General features: G+C 41.3%; 1 protein-coding gene and 1 pseudogene across 1 annotated transcript; one reads left to right on the plus strand and one right to left on the minus strand.

The window, feature by feature from the left end:
• The first annotated feature begins 3,508 nt into the window (after window positions 1–3,508).
• Window positions 3,509–4,455, plus strand: LOC119048677 (olfactory receptor-like protein DTMT; annotated as a pseudogene).
• An 8,667-nt stretch (window positions 4,456–13,122) lies between these two features.
• On the minus strand, window positions 13,123–14,068 carry LOC119048681 (olfactory receptor 1L4). Its single transcript, XM_037144366.2, is given in 4 exon segments — window positions 13,123–13,683; window positions 13,685–13,905; window positions 13,908–14,046; window positions 14,048–14,068. Coding segments are annotated over 4 exon segments (942 nt in total).
• Window positions 14,069–14,912: the final 844 nt, after the last annotated feature.

Here is a 14,912-nt window from a genome sequence, read left to right on the forward strand (position 1 = left end):
ATTAGGGAAGTTTTCCATCATTACTTTTTCAAATAGGTTTTCTATCCCTTGCTCTTTTTCTTCTCCTTCTGGCATCCCTATTGTCCAGATATTATTATGTTTCATATTATCTTGCATTTCTCTTAATCCCTCTTCATTCTTTCTGAGCCTCTTTTCCTTTTCTCTTTCTGTTTTTTTTTCTACTGTGTCCTCCAACTCACTGATCTGATTTTCTGCTTTATCAGTCCCACTTTTGATTCCTTCCACTGTGTTCTTCAGTTCAGAAATTGTAGTCTTCATTTCCTCTTGTCCCTTGCTGATAGTTTCTATTTCCTTTTTCATGTTGATATAGTTTGCAGTGAGTTCATTTTAGTTCCCCTGTAGTTTCTGGTAGCTCATTGTGAGCTCTGTGAACTTCCTGATAACCAGTGCTTTGAATTCAGTATCTGAGAGTTGACTTGCCTCTATTTCATCTAACATTCTTTCTGAGACTTCCTCCTTTTGTTTCATTTGGGGATTGTTTCTTTGTCTTCCCATTGTTTGTGAGACTCTTCTTGTTAGCTTTGGCTTCTTAAATTGATTTGTTCTGGATTCCTGGGTTTATGGTGCAAACTTCTGTAGTATAATACCTGTGAGATTCAGTAGTGTAGTCTCCTTGATCTCCCAAGCTCACTGGTCTTGGGCTGTTTTTTTTACGTTGGCTCTGTGTTTGTCTTTGGGTTTTGTTTGTTTTTTTGGTCTTTCTTTGGTGAGTCCTTCCAATCAGCAGGTTAATTGATGATCCCTTTGTCCACCACCCATTTTAATTTGTTGTACTGGTGAGGGGAGGCTGTGTTGAAGCTAGTTCTTCTGTGTGTACAATGTTTTGAGGATTCTCTTTTGCCCTGGTTCAGTTGTTTGTACTGGGTAGTTTCTCCACTATTTAGTTGTATTTCCAGATAGGTCTTGGATTGAGGTTTGTGTGGTTTTCACTCCTTCCTTCATTTTCTGTTGTTATCTGTTGGTGGTTCCTTTGATGCTGGGTTTCCCCTTCCAGTGAGTATCCTGGAGTTCACCACTTCTACCTACTCTTTTTTTGTGTGATCAGTTGGAGTGGAAGACAAAATGGTTTATGACAGCAGGAGAGTATTCTATGATATTTACAATAGCAGCTGGTAGAGAAGAGATAGGAGATCTTTAGGCTATGTATAGTGTTAACCACAATCTTCAACCCAACTAGCCACTTTTAAGAAAGAATGGACAGAAGGTAAGACTGTTGTTGTGGATGGAAGGCTTGTGAGTTGGGTCTAGAAAGCAGTGAGGTTGTGGGAGGTCAGATTCTGAGGTAAGGTGAGAGTAAAGGTTAGTAAACAGGTGTAATGTGTGAGAAAATAGAGTTAACCAATACAGTAATGGAGTTTGGGAAACTGTGAAGCAGGCTAAGATCCAGGAAGGGTGTTGTGAAGTATTTAGAGTTGTAAGAATAGCTATTATTTACAATAGTATTAGAGCAACAATCATATGACAGAATCTATGTGATCTGAATAACAGGAATAGGGGGTATAGAACTTTGAATAGTGTTCTAAAGGAACACAAGTGAGGTGAATGTTAGTAAATTAGCAATACACTGTGGAAGAGAGAACAGGAGAAACCTGTTAAATGATACAATATAACCAGCCAAGGCAAAGAAGACTATACAGAAAGATGAGGAATACAAGATAATATTAAAATAAAAGGTGTAAGAAAAATGAAAAAAATAATAATACAAATATGCAGCAACTTGTAGCTTCTCTGATATAGCAAAATGAAGTTTGTCTCTCTGTCTCTGTACTGTTGGGATGATCCCTCTTTGGGTCCAACTCTGGTCTTTTTGAAGTTCCAAGTTGTTTGTCTCACTTGTGGGTAAAAGAAAAAAAAAGGCAGGAAGAAGCAATAGGTTTGGAAAGAAAGGAAGAAGGAATGAAACCAGAAAGAAGGAAAGAGAGAAAAAAAGTATTGAAAGATAAAACAATAATAAATTAAAAATATAAAAGATTACTTAAAACAAAAGCACCTCTTGTTGGTTTCGAACTGGCCAAACTGGTATTTCTGGTCTCACTGGCTGCAGCTGGCTGAGGGGCAATTGGTGTGGGCTTTCTCCCTTCCCGATGTGTGGTCAGCCAGTCTTGTGAGCACTCTTCCAAGAACTAGTCTGGTGCCTCTCCTCAGAGCCCCATGCAGGGGATTCAGGTCCCCCTCAGAGCACTCTTTCTCTGGGGGTCATTGCCGTGGGCTGGGGTGAGGGCACACACCTGGCCAGGCTGCCTGGGTCCTGCAGCTGTGGGTGTGACCCCTTCCCAGTGCTATGGGAAACACAAGGCCTTCCACCCAACCTGCCTGCCAGGATGGGTGGGAAGTAGGCCAATCAGCTGTTGCAGAAGAATTCTTCAAACAGTTTACTTTTTGAGATTTTCCTCCTTATGAAGCCTGCCATCTACTCAGTACAGCCCAGTTCTCCAGTCAGACCAGTGACCATCAAAGTCAGAGCCTGACTGTGCCTCTCAATTCTCCCAAGCCAGTGACCACAGACTCCACTGGTAATCATGGCCCTTGTGTTTGCCTCTTTGTCCTTATTCACTCTCTGCAACCTCAAGCCTCCAGGTCTCTCCTGATATTGCCCGAACCCTGCTTGGCTGGGGAGGGAGGGAGCTGATGATCTGGCTCTATCCCAAGGACCGTGAGGCCGACCTGAGGCTCCAAAAGAGTTGTGGTAGACCCACTGAGTGTTGGGCGCAGGCTGCTCCTGTCTCTGTGCCGGTCCCTGGGACCCTATTGTCCTGCAGCTGTCTACTTACCATTTGGTTTTTCAGTATCTGCTACAATTTCTGCTCTCTTATTTTCATATATGCTGGGGTACTGTTGATTGTTTGCTGTGTTCCTTCATAGATCAGCCAGGTTTTTCTCCCATGTGTAGGGGGAAGAGGAATCTGCTCTGTCCTACTCCGTTGCCATCTTCCAAGTCCCAGATTTTCTTTTTCAAAACATTTTTATTATTATTGTATTACAGTTGTCCCATTTTTTTTTTACTTCTGCCCCTCCTCTGCCCATCCCAATTGCAAACCCTGCCCCACTACCCTATTCTCGCAATCAATTTCCACACTATTGTCCATGTCCATGGGTCATTCATACATGTTCTTTGTCTAATCCCTTTCCCTTCTTTCCACCAGTCCTCCCTCCTACTTCCCCTCTGGTCACTGTCAGTTTGTTTCATGTTTTCATGCCTGTGGTTCTATCTTGTTCATTAATTTATTTCATTCATTAAATTCCTTTTATAAGTGAGACCATATAGTATTTGTCTTTCTATGTATTTTGTTTAATATTTGGAAGAGGACAAATAGAACACTCAACCCTTATGGATATTTATGGATATTTATGGACTTATGGATATTTAATTTTAAAATATAGTTTTTGAAAGTTCTAAAATGTGAATATATATGTATGTATGTATGTGTATAAGTTCATATTGTAATACAAGTTATTATTAATTTAAAAAAGGTGAAACTAAAGCAACATGGGTATGGAAAACCAAAGTATCATTTGAATATTCTTCCTCCAGGGCCTGCCCATTGAACCAGATCAATGAGACCTATTCCAGGACCTGTTCCTGGCCTGTTCCTTACCACTGTTTTGGGGAATGTCCTCATCATCATCCTCATTCAGTTGGACTCTCACCTTCACACACCCATGTACCTGTTTCTCAGCAATTTGTCTTTCTCCGACCCCTGCTTCTCTTCTGTGACCATTCCCAAAATATTGTACAACATGCAGAGCCAAGACCCACCCATCCCCTATGCAGGCTACCTGGTCCAAATGTACTTCTTCTTGCTTTTTGCAGACCTGGGGAGCTTCCTGCTTGTGGCCATGGCCTATGATCGCTATGTGGCCATCTGCTCCCCCCTGCAGTACACCACCATCATGAGCCCCAAGCTCTGTGTCTCCCTGGTGGTGCTGTTCTAGGTGCTGACTACTTTCATCTCTTTATTGCATACTCTGCTCATGGCTCAGCAGTCTTTCTGTGCTGACAATGTGATCCCCCATTTTGTCTGTGACATGTCAGCTCTGCTCAAGTTGTCCAGCTCTGACACTCAGATTAATGAAATGGTGATATTTATCTTGGGAGGGCTTGCTGTTATTGTTCCATTCTTTTTGATCTTTTCATCATATGAATGAATTGTGTTTTCCATCCTCAAGATCCCTTCTACTAGGGGCATCCGCAGGGCCTATTCCACCTGTGGTTCCTGCCTTTTTGTCATGTCGCTGTTGTATGGGACAATCATTGGCCTCTATTTGTGCCCTTCAGCCAACAATTCTGCTGTTAAGGAGATAGTCATGGCTGTGATGTACATTGTAGTTACCCCCATGCTGAACCCCTTCACCCACAGTCTGAGGAATCAGAACATAAAGGGAGCCTTGCTAAGAATCTTTTCAAAATGGATAATTCAGTTTTCTCTGAGATAGTGACTCTAAAAATTAAAGTATGCTTTCAAACAGTAGGTGTAATAATGACAATGAGTAGTGTTTTGCAGGTAGTGGCACACAAGCTCAGCCCTGGCAATATTGCCCTCAGAGCACGTCTGCGGGAAGTTTCCCCACACGTCACTAGGGGCAGATTACTGTGGTCTTGTGTTTATCACTGTATCTTGGATGTGATGTAGCACAGGCTTGACTGAATAATTATTGTTCAATCATGAATAAATACCATTCAACCCAGGTACTTATCATATTTAAAGAATGGACAGTAAGGACTTTCAGCCAAGATAAAGGCATAGGTAAACACACTGTGCCCCCTGGTACAACTGAAATAAGGATAAGAAAAATTTAGAAATAAAAGAACAACCAATACTGATAGAAAATTGAACTGTATGGAAGTCTGACAACCAAGGAATGAAAGTAGACACATTCATCTAGACCTGTAGGAGGGGCAGAGTCAGGTGGAGAGGGGTTGCAGCAAAAAAAAAAAAAAAAAAAAAGTGGTGGCTGGTTACCCCAGGCATGCAAGGCAGCAGTGGGCAGACCCAGCAAGGCAGTGGATTATGGAGGGGCTTGGCGTGCAAGGTGGCTTGCAAAATGGGTGGTCCCACATTTGTGTGCAAATAAACTAGGCAAAACTGGAGAGTGAGATAGACCACATGGCCCAGAGTCCCAGCATGGGGAAATAAAGCCTCAAAACAATGATTGAAAATACCTGTGGGGGTTGAGGTGCCGGGGAAGACTCCCAGCCTCAAAGGAGAATTCCCTGGAGAGACCCATAGGGTCCTAGAATGTACACAAATCCACCTACATGGGAATCAGCACCAGAAGGGCCCAGTTTCCTTGGGGGAAGTAGCAGAAGGGACTGAAATCTGGCAGAGAGTGGAACAAGTGCCATTGTCCTCTCTTGAACCCTCCCCCACATACTGCATCACAGTGCAGCTACTGGGGTGTCATGCCCAGGTGAGCACCTAAGGCTTTGCTCCTCACTACATAACAGGAGCATCAAGACAAAAAAAAATGGCCCAAATGAAAGAACAGATCAAAGCTCCAGGAAAAATACAACTAAGCAATGAAGAGATAGCCAACCTATCAGATGCACAGTTCAAAACACTGGTAATCAGGATGCTCACAGAATTAGTTGATTTTGGTCACAAACTGAATGAAAAAAAATGAAGGCTACACTAAGTGAAATAAGGGAAAATGTAGTGGGAACCAGTACAGGGAAGCAATAGTGATGGCAAGGAAACTTGGACTCAAATCAGTGGCATGGACCACAAGGAAGAAAGAAACATCCAACAAGAAAAGAATGAAGAAACAAGAATTCAAAAAATGAGGAGAGACTTAGGAACCTCCAAGACAACTTTAAATGTTCTAACATCCGAATTATAGGGGTACCAGAAGGAGAAGAGGAAGAGCAACAAGTGGAAAACTTATTTGAACTAATAATAAAGGAGAACTTCCCCAATCTGACAAAAGAATATAGATTTCCAGAAAGTTTAAGAGGCTTAGAGAGTCCCAAAAAAGTTGGACCCAAGGAGGAACACACCAAGGCACATCATAATTACATTAGCCAAGATCAAAATGAAGGAGAGACTCCTAGAAGGAGCAAGAGATTAGGAGGGAGTCACCTACAAAGGAGTTCCCATCAGACTGTCAGCTGACTTCTCAAAAGAGACCTTGCAGGCAATAAGGGGCTGGAAAGAGGTATTCCAAGTCATGAAAGACAAGGAACTACTTCCAAGATTGCTCTATCCAGCAAAGCTTTCATTTAGAATGGAAGGACAGATAAAGTGCTTCTCAGATAAGATCAGGTTAAAGGATTTCATCACCACCAAGCCCTTATTACATGAAATGTTAAAGAGACTTATCTAAGAAAAAGAAGATAAAAACATGTACAGTAAAATGTAAGGCCTCAAAGCAAGGCCACAGCTATTTAATATATTTATGAAAACAGTTAAAGGTTATAGATATGTTAAATAATTATTCCAGAGGTTAGCTGCAAAATTGTTGCTATGCAAAACAGCTCTCAATTGCCCTGCTCCATTTGTCCTTTCCCCCTGGGGGTGGTGGTGAGGACATCTTAATATTAATGGACACCCTGAGTTCTGTACCCCATTCCAAATTCTTTTTTGGGGGCCCCCCTCCTGGCTGCGCCCTGTTACAATGGACCATTGAGTTTTCTTATGTATTGTTTAATTTTTAGACATTATATGGCAGCCTATATATAGGATAAGGTAAAACAAACAATGACAGAAGGATTAGAAATTTTTTATGATTCCCAGATTTTTTTCCTCTGGAATATGATGCTGATATTATTTAATGCTTTCTTTGTTTATTTCTTTTCTTATCAAGTGTCTTGAAGACAGATGATCTGTAATCTCAATAGTGCCTAGTTTAGTGCCTTGTTGTGTCTGCTGTATGTTGTGGGGGCGACTTTCCTCACAAGTCCCCCCGTGTGCCACGGATGAGAGTAAATATGACTGAGACATGATGTGATCTGCTTGGGGAGGAGAAGTGGCCAGTTTCCCACAGGAAAAAGGCCTTGAGCAGTGGCCAGTTTCTCAGGGGAAAAAGGCCTTGAGCCCCCTCTGCCAGAGGCTTTTATTGGGTTATAATACACAGGAATACAGGGTGGCAAGGATCAATCAGTAGATAACATGTCAGAGAAATATGAGGGCTTAGTCTGAGTCAGAGTCTGTTAGGAAGAATTTTAGGGTTTCTTGCTGGAACCCTTAACGTGTGAATGAAAGCACTCGTAGCAGAGCAGATTTCACAGGTCTATCAGGACATCTTTATGATGCCAGATTTTTTTCCCAGGACGTGCTCTAGCAAGGCAAGGAGCTGCACCCCTCTCCATCAGGTATTCAGGCTTAAGGGGATTAGAGCCAGGAAGCATTTCTCCCAGAAGACATGGGGACTCGGGCTTTGTCAAAGCTGGGGGGCAAGAGTCCATTGCTCTTTGTTGCAGCACCCCCCCCCCCCAGTCCTTCCATGAAGGCCTCCCAAGTGATTGTGTCTGGCCTAGGTTGCTCCTCCATTGAGGGGTCTTACCCGTCCGACCACACTTTGGGGGCAGGGAGGAAACCGAGGCAGGATTTGCTACCAGAGACAAGCTTTGTCTCTTGCCCCTTGCATTCCAGAGGTCCTTAGCTACAGGGGGTCGAGTTACAGTTCCTGGAACCAGGCCGAGCGTCCACAACAGTATGTAGAATAAATATTTATTGAGTTGAATGCATTTTCCTGTTTCCTGAAATGAATTTATACCTTAATATTCATTCATAACTTTTACTAATAATGAGAACTTTGACCTTATTTGTTTCAAAAATATTTATTGATTATAGAAATAATACATTCTCACTGGAAAACATCTAAACACTAAAAAAATAAATAATGAGGTAGAATGTGAGAGCCCTCCCTAGTTCTGCTCCCTCCCATGAAGGCATTTAAAAGTTGGGAAATATTCAAGCTCAGTGGATTGAGCGTGGGCCTGTGAACCAGAGCATTGCGGTTCAATTCCCAGTCAGGGCACATACCTGGGTTGCAGGCCGTTCCCAGCAGGGGACACACGAGAGGCAACCATACATTGATATTTCTCTCCCTCTCCCTTCCCTTCCCCTCTAAAAATAAATAAATAAATAAAATCTATTAAAAAAGTTGGGAAATATTCAGACTAACATTGAATATAATAAATAAATCTAAATTATACATGTTATTTCCTCATTGTTTTCATATAAAATGCAGTTTTTTAAAAAATGAAATCCATTCAGCTAGATTTAAAAAATATTTTATTTATTTGTTTCTAGAGAGAGGGGAAGGGGAGGAAAAAGAGAGGGAGAGAAACATCAATGTGTGGTTGCCTCTCATGTGTCCCCTACTGGAGACCTGACCTGCAACCCAGGCATGTGCCCTGACTGGGAATCAAACTGGTGACCCTTTGCTTCACAGTCCCATGCTCAATCCACTGAGCTACACCAGCCAGGGCTAAAATATACTTTGAATTCATCATTTCATACAACGACATGTAACTCTTTTAGAAGTTAAATAGTGTTTTCTTGAATGGATGCATTAAGTATAATTTATTAAATAATCTGAAGTTTTTTGGAGTAAGTCAGGGGTTTATTTAAAACATCACAAATTTTATTTCAAGAAAATCTTTATATGTGTTAATATGACCAATGGTGAAACTAATTAGGATTATAATTAGCCATTATAATTTTACAAATGTTTACAATTTAGAAATTTTACAATTTGGCCTTTTCGAAGGCAAAATTTCTTTTTCAAGAGGCACTGCCACCCACAACAATGATTAGGGAGCTGGAGGCAGAGGAAAATTCAATGTTCAAGAGTGACAGGTCTCAGAGAGGAGAGGGAAGTGAGGGGCTGGATGAAAGAAGATGGAGAGATCAGCCACAGAATATGTGTGCGGACACATAGATGCAGACATCAGTGTGGTGGTAGCCAAAGGAAAAGGGGAGTGGGGGCTGGGTGAGGTGGGCAAATGGTGGGGGCGGGCAGAGAATGGGCCCTTTTGTAATAGTATCAACAGTTAAAATAATGTAAAAACAATAATAATAAAATAAAGTAGGTATATGCTTTAAAAAAGACAATTCAGTGTTCATACACTGAAATTTTACATTTCTGGATTTGGAATTCTGAATGTGATTTTTTTGTGTAACCTTTTCGTTTGTTTGGTTTTTTATTGTTGTTCAAGTACAGTTTTCTCCATTTTAACCCCGCAACTCCCCCACCCCCAGCCATTCCCACCTCTCACCCTTGATCCTACCCCACTTTGCCTTTGTCCATGTGTCCTTAATATATGTTCTTTGATGACCCTTTCCCATCTCCCCATCACCATCCCTCCTACCTCCCCTTTGGTTACTGTCAGTTTGTTTTTTATTTAAATGTCTCTGATTATATTTTGCTTGCTTGTTCTGTTGATTAGGTTCCACTTATAGGTGAAATCATATGGTATTTGTTTTTCACTGTTTGGTTTGTTTCACTTTGCATGATGTTTTGTAGATCCATCTATGCTGTCATGAAGCAAAGGAGCTCCTTTCTTTCTGCTGCATAGTATTTCATTGTGTAAATGTGCCATAGCTTTTGGATCCATTCGCTTACTGATGGTCACTTAGGTTGCTTCCAGCACTTGGCTATTGTAAATTGTGCTGCCATGAACATTGGGGTGCATAGGTCCTCTTGAATTGGTGTTTTAGGATTCTTAGGGTATAACCCCAGCTGTGGTAGTGCCAGGTCAAAAGGCAGATCCATTTTTAGTTTTCTGAGGAAATTACATAGTGGTTTCCACAGTGGCTGCACTAGTCTGGAGTCCCAATAGTGTACCAGGGCTCCCTTTTCTCCCTATCTTCTCTAATACTTGTTGTAAATAATCTGTTCTTGGTGGACATTGGATTGTTTTCAGTTTTTTATTATTTTGAACAATGCTTAGACTTTATTTTCAGTTCCATATGTTTTTGACAGACTTGTCCTGTGTTTCTAGGGACACATTCTTAGAAATGGGTGAAATAGATCAAAGGATATGAACATTTAATAATTGGGTAGAGATTGCCAAATTGCCTCCATGAAATTCTTCTAAGGTAAACTCCCTGCAAAAGTAAATGAGAGTGGTTGTTTCTTAACTATGTTTCCAACACTGGATATTTTGCTTTCAAAGTACTGATCAACCTGATATAAAAAGATAAGATTTTACTTTTTTTAAACTGAATTTCTGTATGTGTCAATGAGGCCAAACACCTCTGCATATTGATTAGCCACTTTGCCTTTGGTGTGTTATTTGTCCATGTCTTCTGCCTTGAGTTGATTTCTGTTTTCCTAGTATGGAAAGTCTCACTTTATCTCTCGTGTTGGTGGCATTTTTGACTTTAGTAGTGGTGTATTTTGCCCTTACTGTGGATTATGAATTTCAAATTAGATAAATAAGTTGATTTTTTACTTCATGATATATCTTTTTTCTTTAACATGTTTAGCAAGCATTTTTTATTCCAAAATTATATGATCTCATTTCTTTTTTTCCTAGTTCTTGTACTGTTTTAGTTTCCACATAGTTACCTTTGACCTGCCTAAAATTTGGCTTAAGGGCAATTCCCTCTTTTCCTTCTTCCCTTTCCCAGCAAGACAGTTGTCCCCATCTTCCCTAATGTTAAAAACTACCTGCACAATGTACTAAGTACTCATATATACTTGAGTCTCTTTTTGGACTCTATTATATTGATGTCATCTTATTTATGTACTGGCACTATATAAAGTATGCCTTCATAATAATATATCTGAAACATCTTGTGTGACAAGCCCTTCTCAATATACTTCTCTTACAAAACTTTCCCAACACACACATATTTTCAGATATGCTTCAGATCTATCTTGTTAAATACCAACAAAAATATGTTGGGAAATTAACTGGAATTAGATAGAATTATCACATTGACTTCTAAAGAAGAGTTGGCTATTTATACAGTTGTCTTACAAACTATAAATAAGGAATGTCTTTCCATTAATTCAAGTTTTCTTACTTGAAGACTATAGATTTATTAGTTTGATATCTGTATATTATTTTCTACATTTAGTACTAGGTATTGTCCATTAAAAATGTTGGGGGTGGTTATTCTTGTGTCTTTGGAAAGGTAATTATTTGTGTACATAGAAGAGTTACTAATCGTTTCATATATCAACTTCAAAACATTCCACCTTATTGAATTTTCTTATTGTTTTCTAATAAGGATTTTCAGTTAAATATTTGGTTATTGAAGACACACAATCAAAGAGAATATAAATATTGATAATTGTTGCATACTCCTTCCAAATATTTAGTTCTGTTTTTCTCTTTTTGAATTACTTTGCAGACCACTTCAAGAATAATATAAAATAAGAGTGTTTCTAGTGAGAATTTAAATGTTAGTGTGGGGCCCTGTTCTTGGTTCCCCTACAAACAGGAAAGGGAATGATAGAATCTTCCAAGTCGTTTTGGGCATAGTGAACTTGGAAGGCATAGAGAGAGCTCCATCCTTGTTGGCCACTACTCTGGGAGGAGGCAGCTGTGCAGAACAGCCCCCACTACATGGCACAGCCACATCATGGCAGTGCTGAGACATGATGAAACATGTTTAAAATTCCACCTCCACCTCCACATGCACACAAACACAAATCTGCTCAGCCACTTTGTGCCATAAACATCTGAAAAGCCCTGGTGAAGCCTGGATGGCAGTTGAGTTGAGGGCCAGTGTGTCTCCAAAGGCCATCAGGATAAGGGGTGAGGCATGCTGTAGCAGTTGGAGGACAGAGACCAGAACCAGATAGAAGATGGCAGAGCTTGAGAGAATCAGAAGAACCAGAGAGCCTTGAGAAGGCTATCAGCTCCCTTCTCAAAAGAAAAGTAACATGTTATTAATGCTAAGAGAAGAGATGTCAAGTTCCATCAATAGTGAACATAGCAGAAACTCCCCTCTCCTGAAGTCAGAGGACATATAAGCCACAAGAATCTAGAAAAGTATAACAAAATCAACACAAGGAAAATAGGAGGAAGAAATTAAAAAAATATGAAAGTGAAAAAGTAGTGTTGAAAATCAAGAAACAATAGAGGAATAATAGCAAATTCAATGCTAGTTCTTGGGAAATATTAATGTGAGATAAAATGTTAGCATATAAAACAAGAAGAAAAGCATAAATAAAGAACTCTAGGAGTGGAAAAGGAGCAAAATTAACAGCTAAAAGGGACATTAAAAACCATGAGAATACTATATACAACTTTAAAACAAGAAATTAAAAATCTGAGGGAAAATTATACCTTAAGAATTTAAATATTACTAAAATTTGCTTAAAATGGTGAAAAAAAATTGACTCGACTAAAATCAATGAAGAAGATGAATGTCTTAGCCTTATGACTTTGGGAAAGCTGTTTGATTTCTCTAAGCCTGTTTGCTGTCTGCGCAATGAGAATAATAATTCCCCCTCCCCTCAACCCTGGAATCTTGTGCAGTTTAAATGAGATGTATGTGTAGAGCACCCAGGACAGAGCCTAGCATATGATTATTCCTCACTAAATGTTACCTTTCATCATTTTTCTTATAAGAATATCATTACACCATTGAAATAGTGAAACATTAAAACAGCAAAAAAATTATCAATAGGAATGTTTGTACAATGTCACAGCATAGGGCTCTATGAGGTTAAAAAATGAAGTTCTATTTGTAGTAATAAGAGATCTCCTAGACATTGTTTCATGAAAAAGGGGAAATTGCAGAATAATATGCAGAGAATGATACTAGTTATGCTTCCAAACCATGGAAGAATGACAGGGGGCAGAGATTGAGAGAAAGAGAAGTACTAAACTAATAACTAGAATGGGAGTGGAGGTTGGGTTGGGCAATAGTCATGGAGAATTTTATGTTTATCTTTATTTAAAATTTTTTTTACCATGAAAATCATGGGCGGTGGGGAGGGAAACAGAGAGAGCGGAAAGAGAGAGAGAGGTGAACATTGGTGTGAGGGAGAGACATCCATCAGTTGCCTCTTATATACACCCTGACCAAGGACTGAACTGTCAACCTGGGTATATTCCCTGATCTGGGATCAACCCTACATTTTGGTACATGAAGACCCTCAACCAACTGAGCCACCCATTCAGGGTAATAACTATATCTACACTTCTTGGGATGCAGCCCTCCAGCTGAGCCCCCTTTTTAGAGCACCCTTGACTTCTTTGTTGCGAAGGCTGTAGATGAAAGGGTTCAAGGTCGGTGTGACCACCGCATACACAATGCTGGCCAGGCGGCTGTAGTGGGCTGAGTAGGCGGATGACGGCCGGAAATAGACGGAGAGGACAGAACCGAAGAAAAGCGACACTACTACCAGGTGGGCCCCGCAGGTGGAGAAGGCGCGGCGACGGCTGCCTGCAGACCTCATCCTTAGCACTGCGAGGAAGATGCGCCCGTAGGAGAGAGACACGAGGAGCAGCGGGGTCAGCACCACGGCCAGGCCCTCGGAGAAGATGGCAGCCTCTGCAGCTGAAGTGTCTGAAGTAGCCAAGCTCAGCATCACCGGCATGTCACAAAAAAAGTGGCGCACAAGAGAGGAGCGCGGGTAGGAGAGCGCAGAGATGAGCAGCGTGTGGAGCAGCGAGTGCAGGTGGGACAGGGCCCAGGACGCAGCGACCAGCACTGTGCAGCGCCAGGGCGTCATGATCGCGGCATAGTGCAGGGGGCCGGCAGACGGCCACCTCGCGGTCGTGGGACATGGCTGCCAGGAGGTAGCTCTCGGTGATGCCCAGGGCCACGAAGAAATACAGCTGGGCAAAGCACCCCAGGAAGGACACTACCTGGCCTGGGTGAAGCAGGCTGGCCAGCAGTCTGGGGACAGTGACCGTGGTAAAACAGACGTCCACAAGGCTCAGGTGACCCAAGAAGTAATACATGGGGGATTGAGAGCCCTGTCAGACCTCACCACCACCACCATGCTCAAGTTGCCCAGGGCGTTGAGCAGATAGATGCCGAGGAAGAGCAGGAACAGCAGGGGGTGTGTGTCAGGGCTGTCCATCAGGCCCAGGAGGAGGAACTTGGGGGGTGAAGGTGAGGTTGGCCAGGGCCATGGGGTGACCAGACAGGTGGTGATGCTGGGGGAGTGAGATGAGGCACCAGGCCTAAATTCTGGCATCCCTAGGTAGACTTCTGTATGTTGGTGTTCCATGTAATATTAAAAAATTTCTGCTTCCTAAACATGGCTTGAAGACCACATTGCTCACTCAATAATCCTAATTGTATGAAGAAATTGAATCTCAGAAGGGTGTCCTAGGGTAGTGGGTGGTCTCCAGCTTTGGAACAGATCAGACAAGATTGAGTCCTGGCTCTGCCACTCAGGAAGTTTGACCCCTCTGAGCTTCAGTTTCTTCTTCTTTCAATGAAAAAAAAATGCTAGTAGTATCCCTGGAGTTGGTTGTGAGGATAAAGTAGATAATAAATTTAAAATAGTTAGCATAGTATCTAGCATATAATAAGCATGCAGAAGTCTGTCTGTTTAGCTGTCTATCATCTATCTATCTATCTATCTATCTATCTATCTATCTATCCATCTATCATCTATCTTCTATCATTATCATTTGCTTAGTCAAACAAGGATTCAAGGGCAGAATTGGGACCCAGGTCATCTGAACACCCACTGAAGCATCCTCACAGAGCACCTTGCTGCATCCACTTATTCACCACATATGATGTGCTAGCTCAGGGAATCGGCAAACCTGTTTTTGAAAAGGATCATATAGTAAATATTTTAGATTTGTGGGTATATGGTCTCTGTTGCAGCTAGCTACTCAACTCTGCTGTTGTAGCATGAAAACAGGCACAATATATGTAAATGAATGGCCACGGATGTGTTCCAATAAAATTTCATTCACAAAAAAGATAGGAGGCCAGACTTGGCCTTTGTGCCATAGTTTG

This window comes from Artibeus jamaicensis, unplaced genomic scaffold (genome assembly GCF_021234435.1).
Source record: "Artibeus jamaicensis isolate MK-2021 breed Jamaican fruit bat unplaced genomic scaffold, CSHL_Jam_final contig_777, whole genome shotgun sequence".
In the NCBI taxonomy this organism is placed as follows: domain Eukaryota; kingdom Metazoa; phylum Chordata; class Mammalia; order Chiroptera; family Phyllostomidae; genus Artibeus; species Artibeus jamaicensis.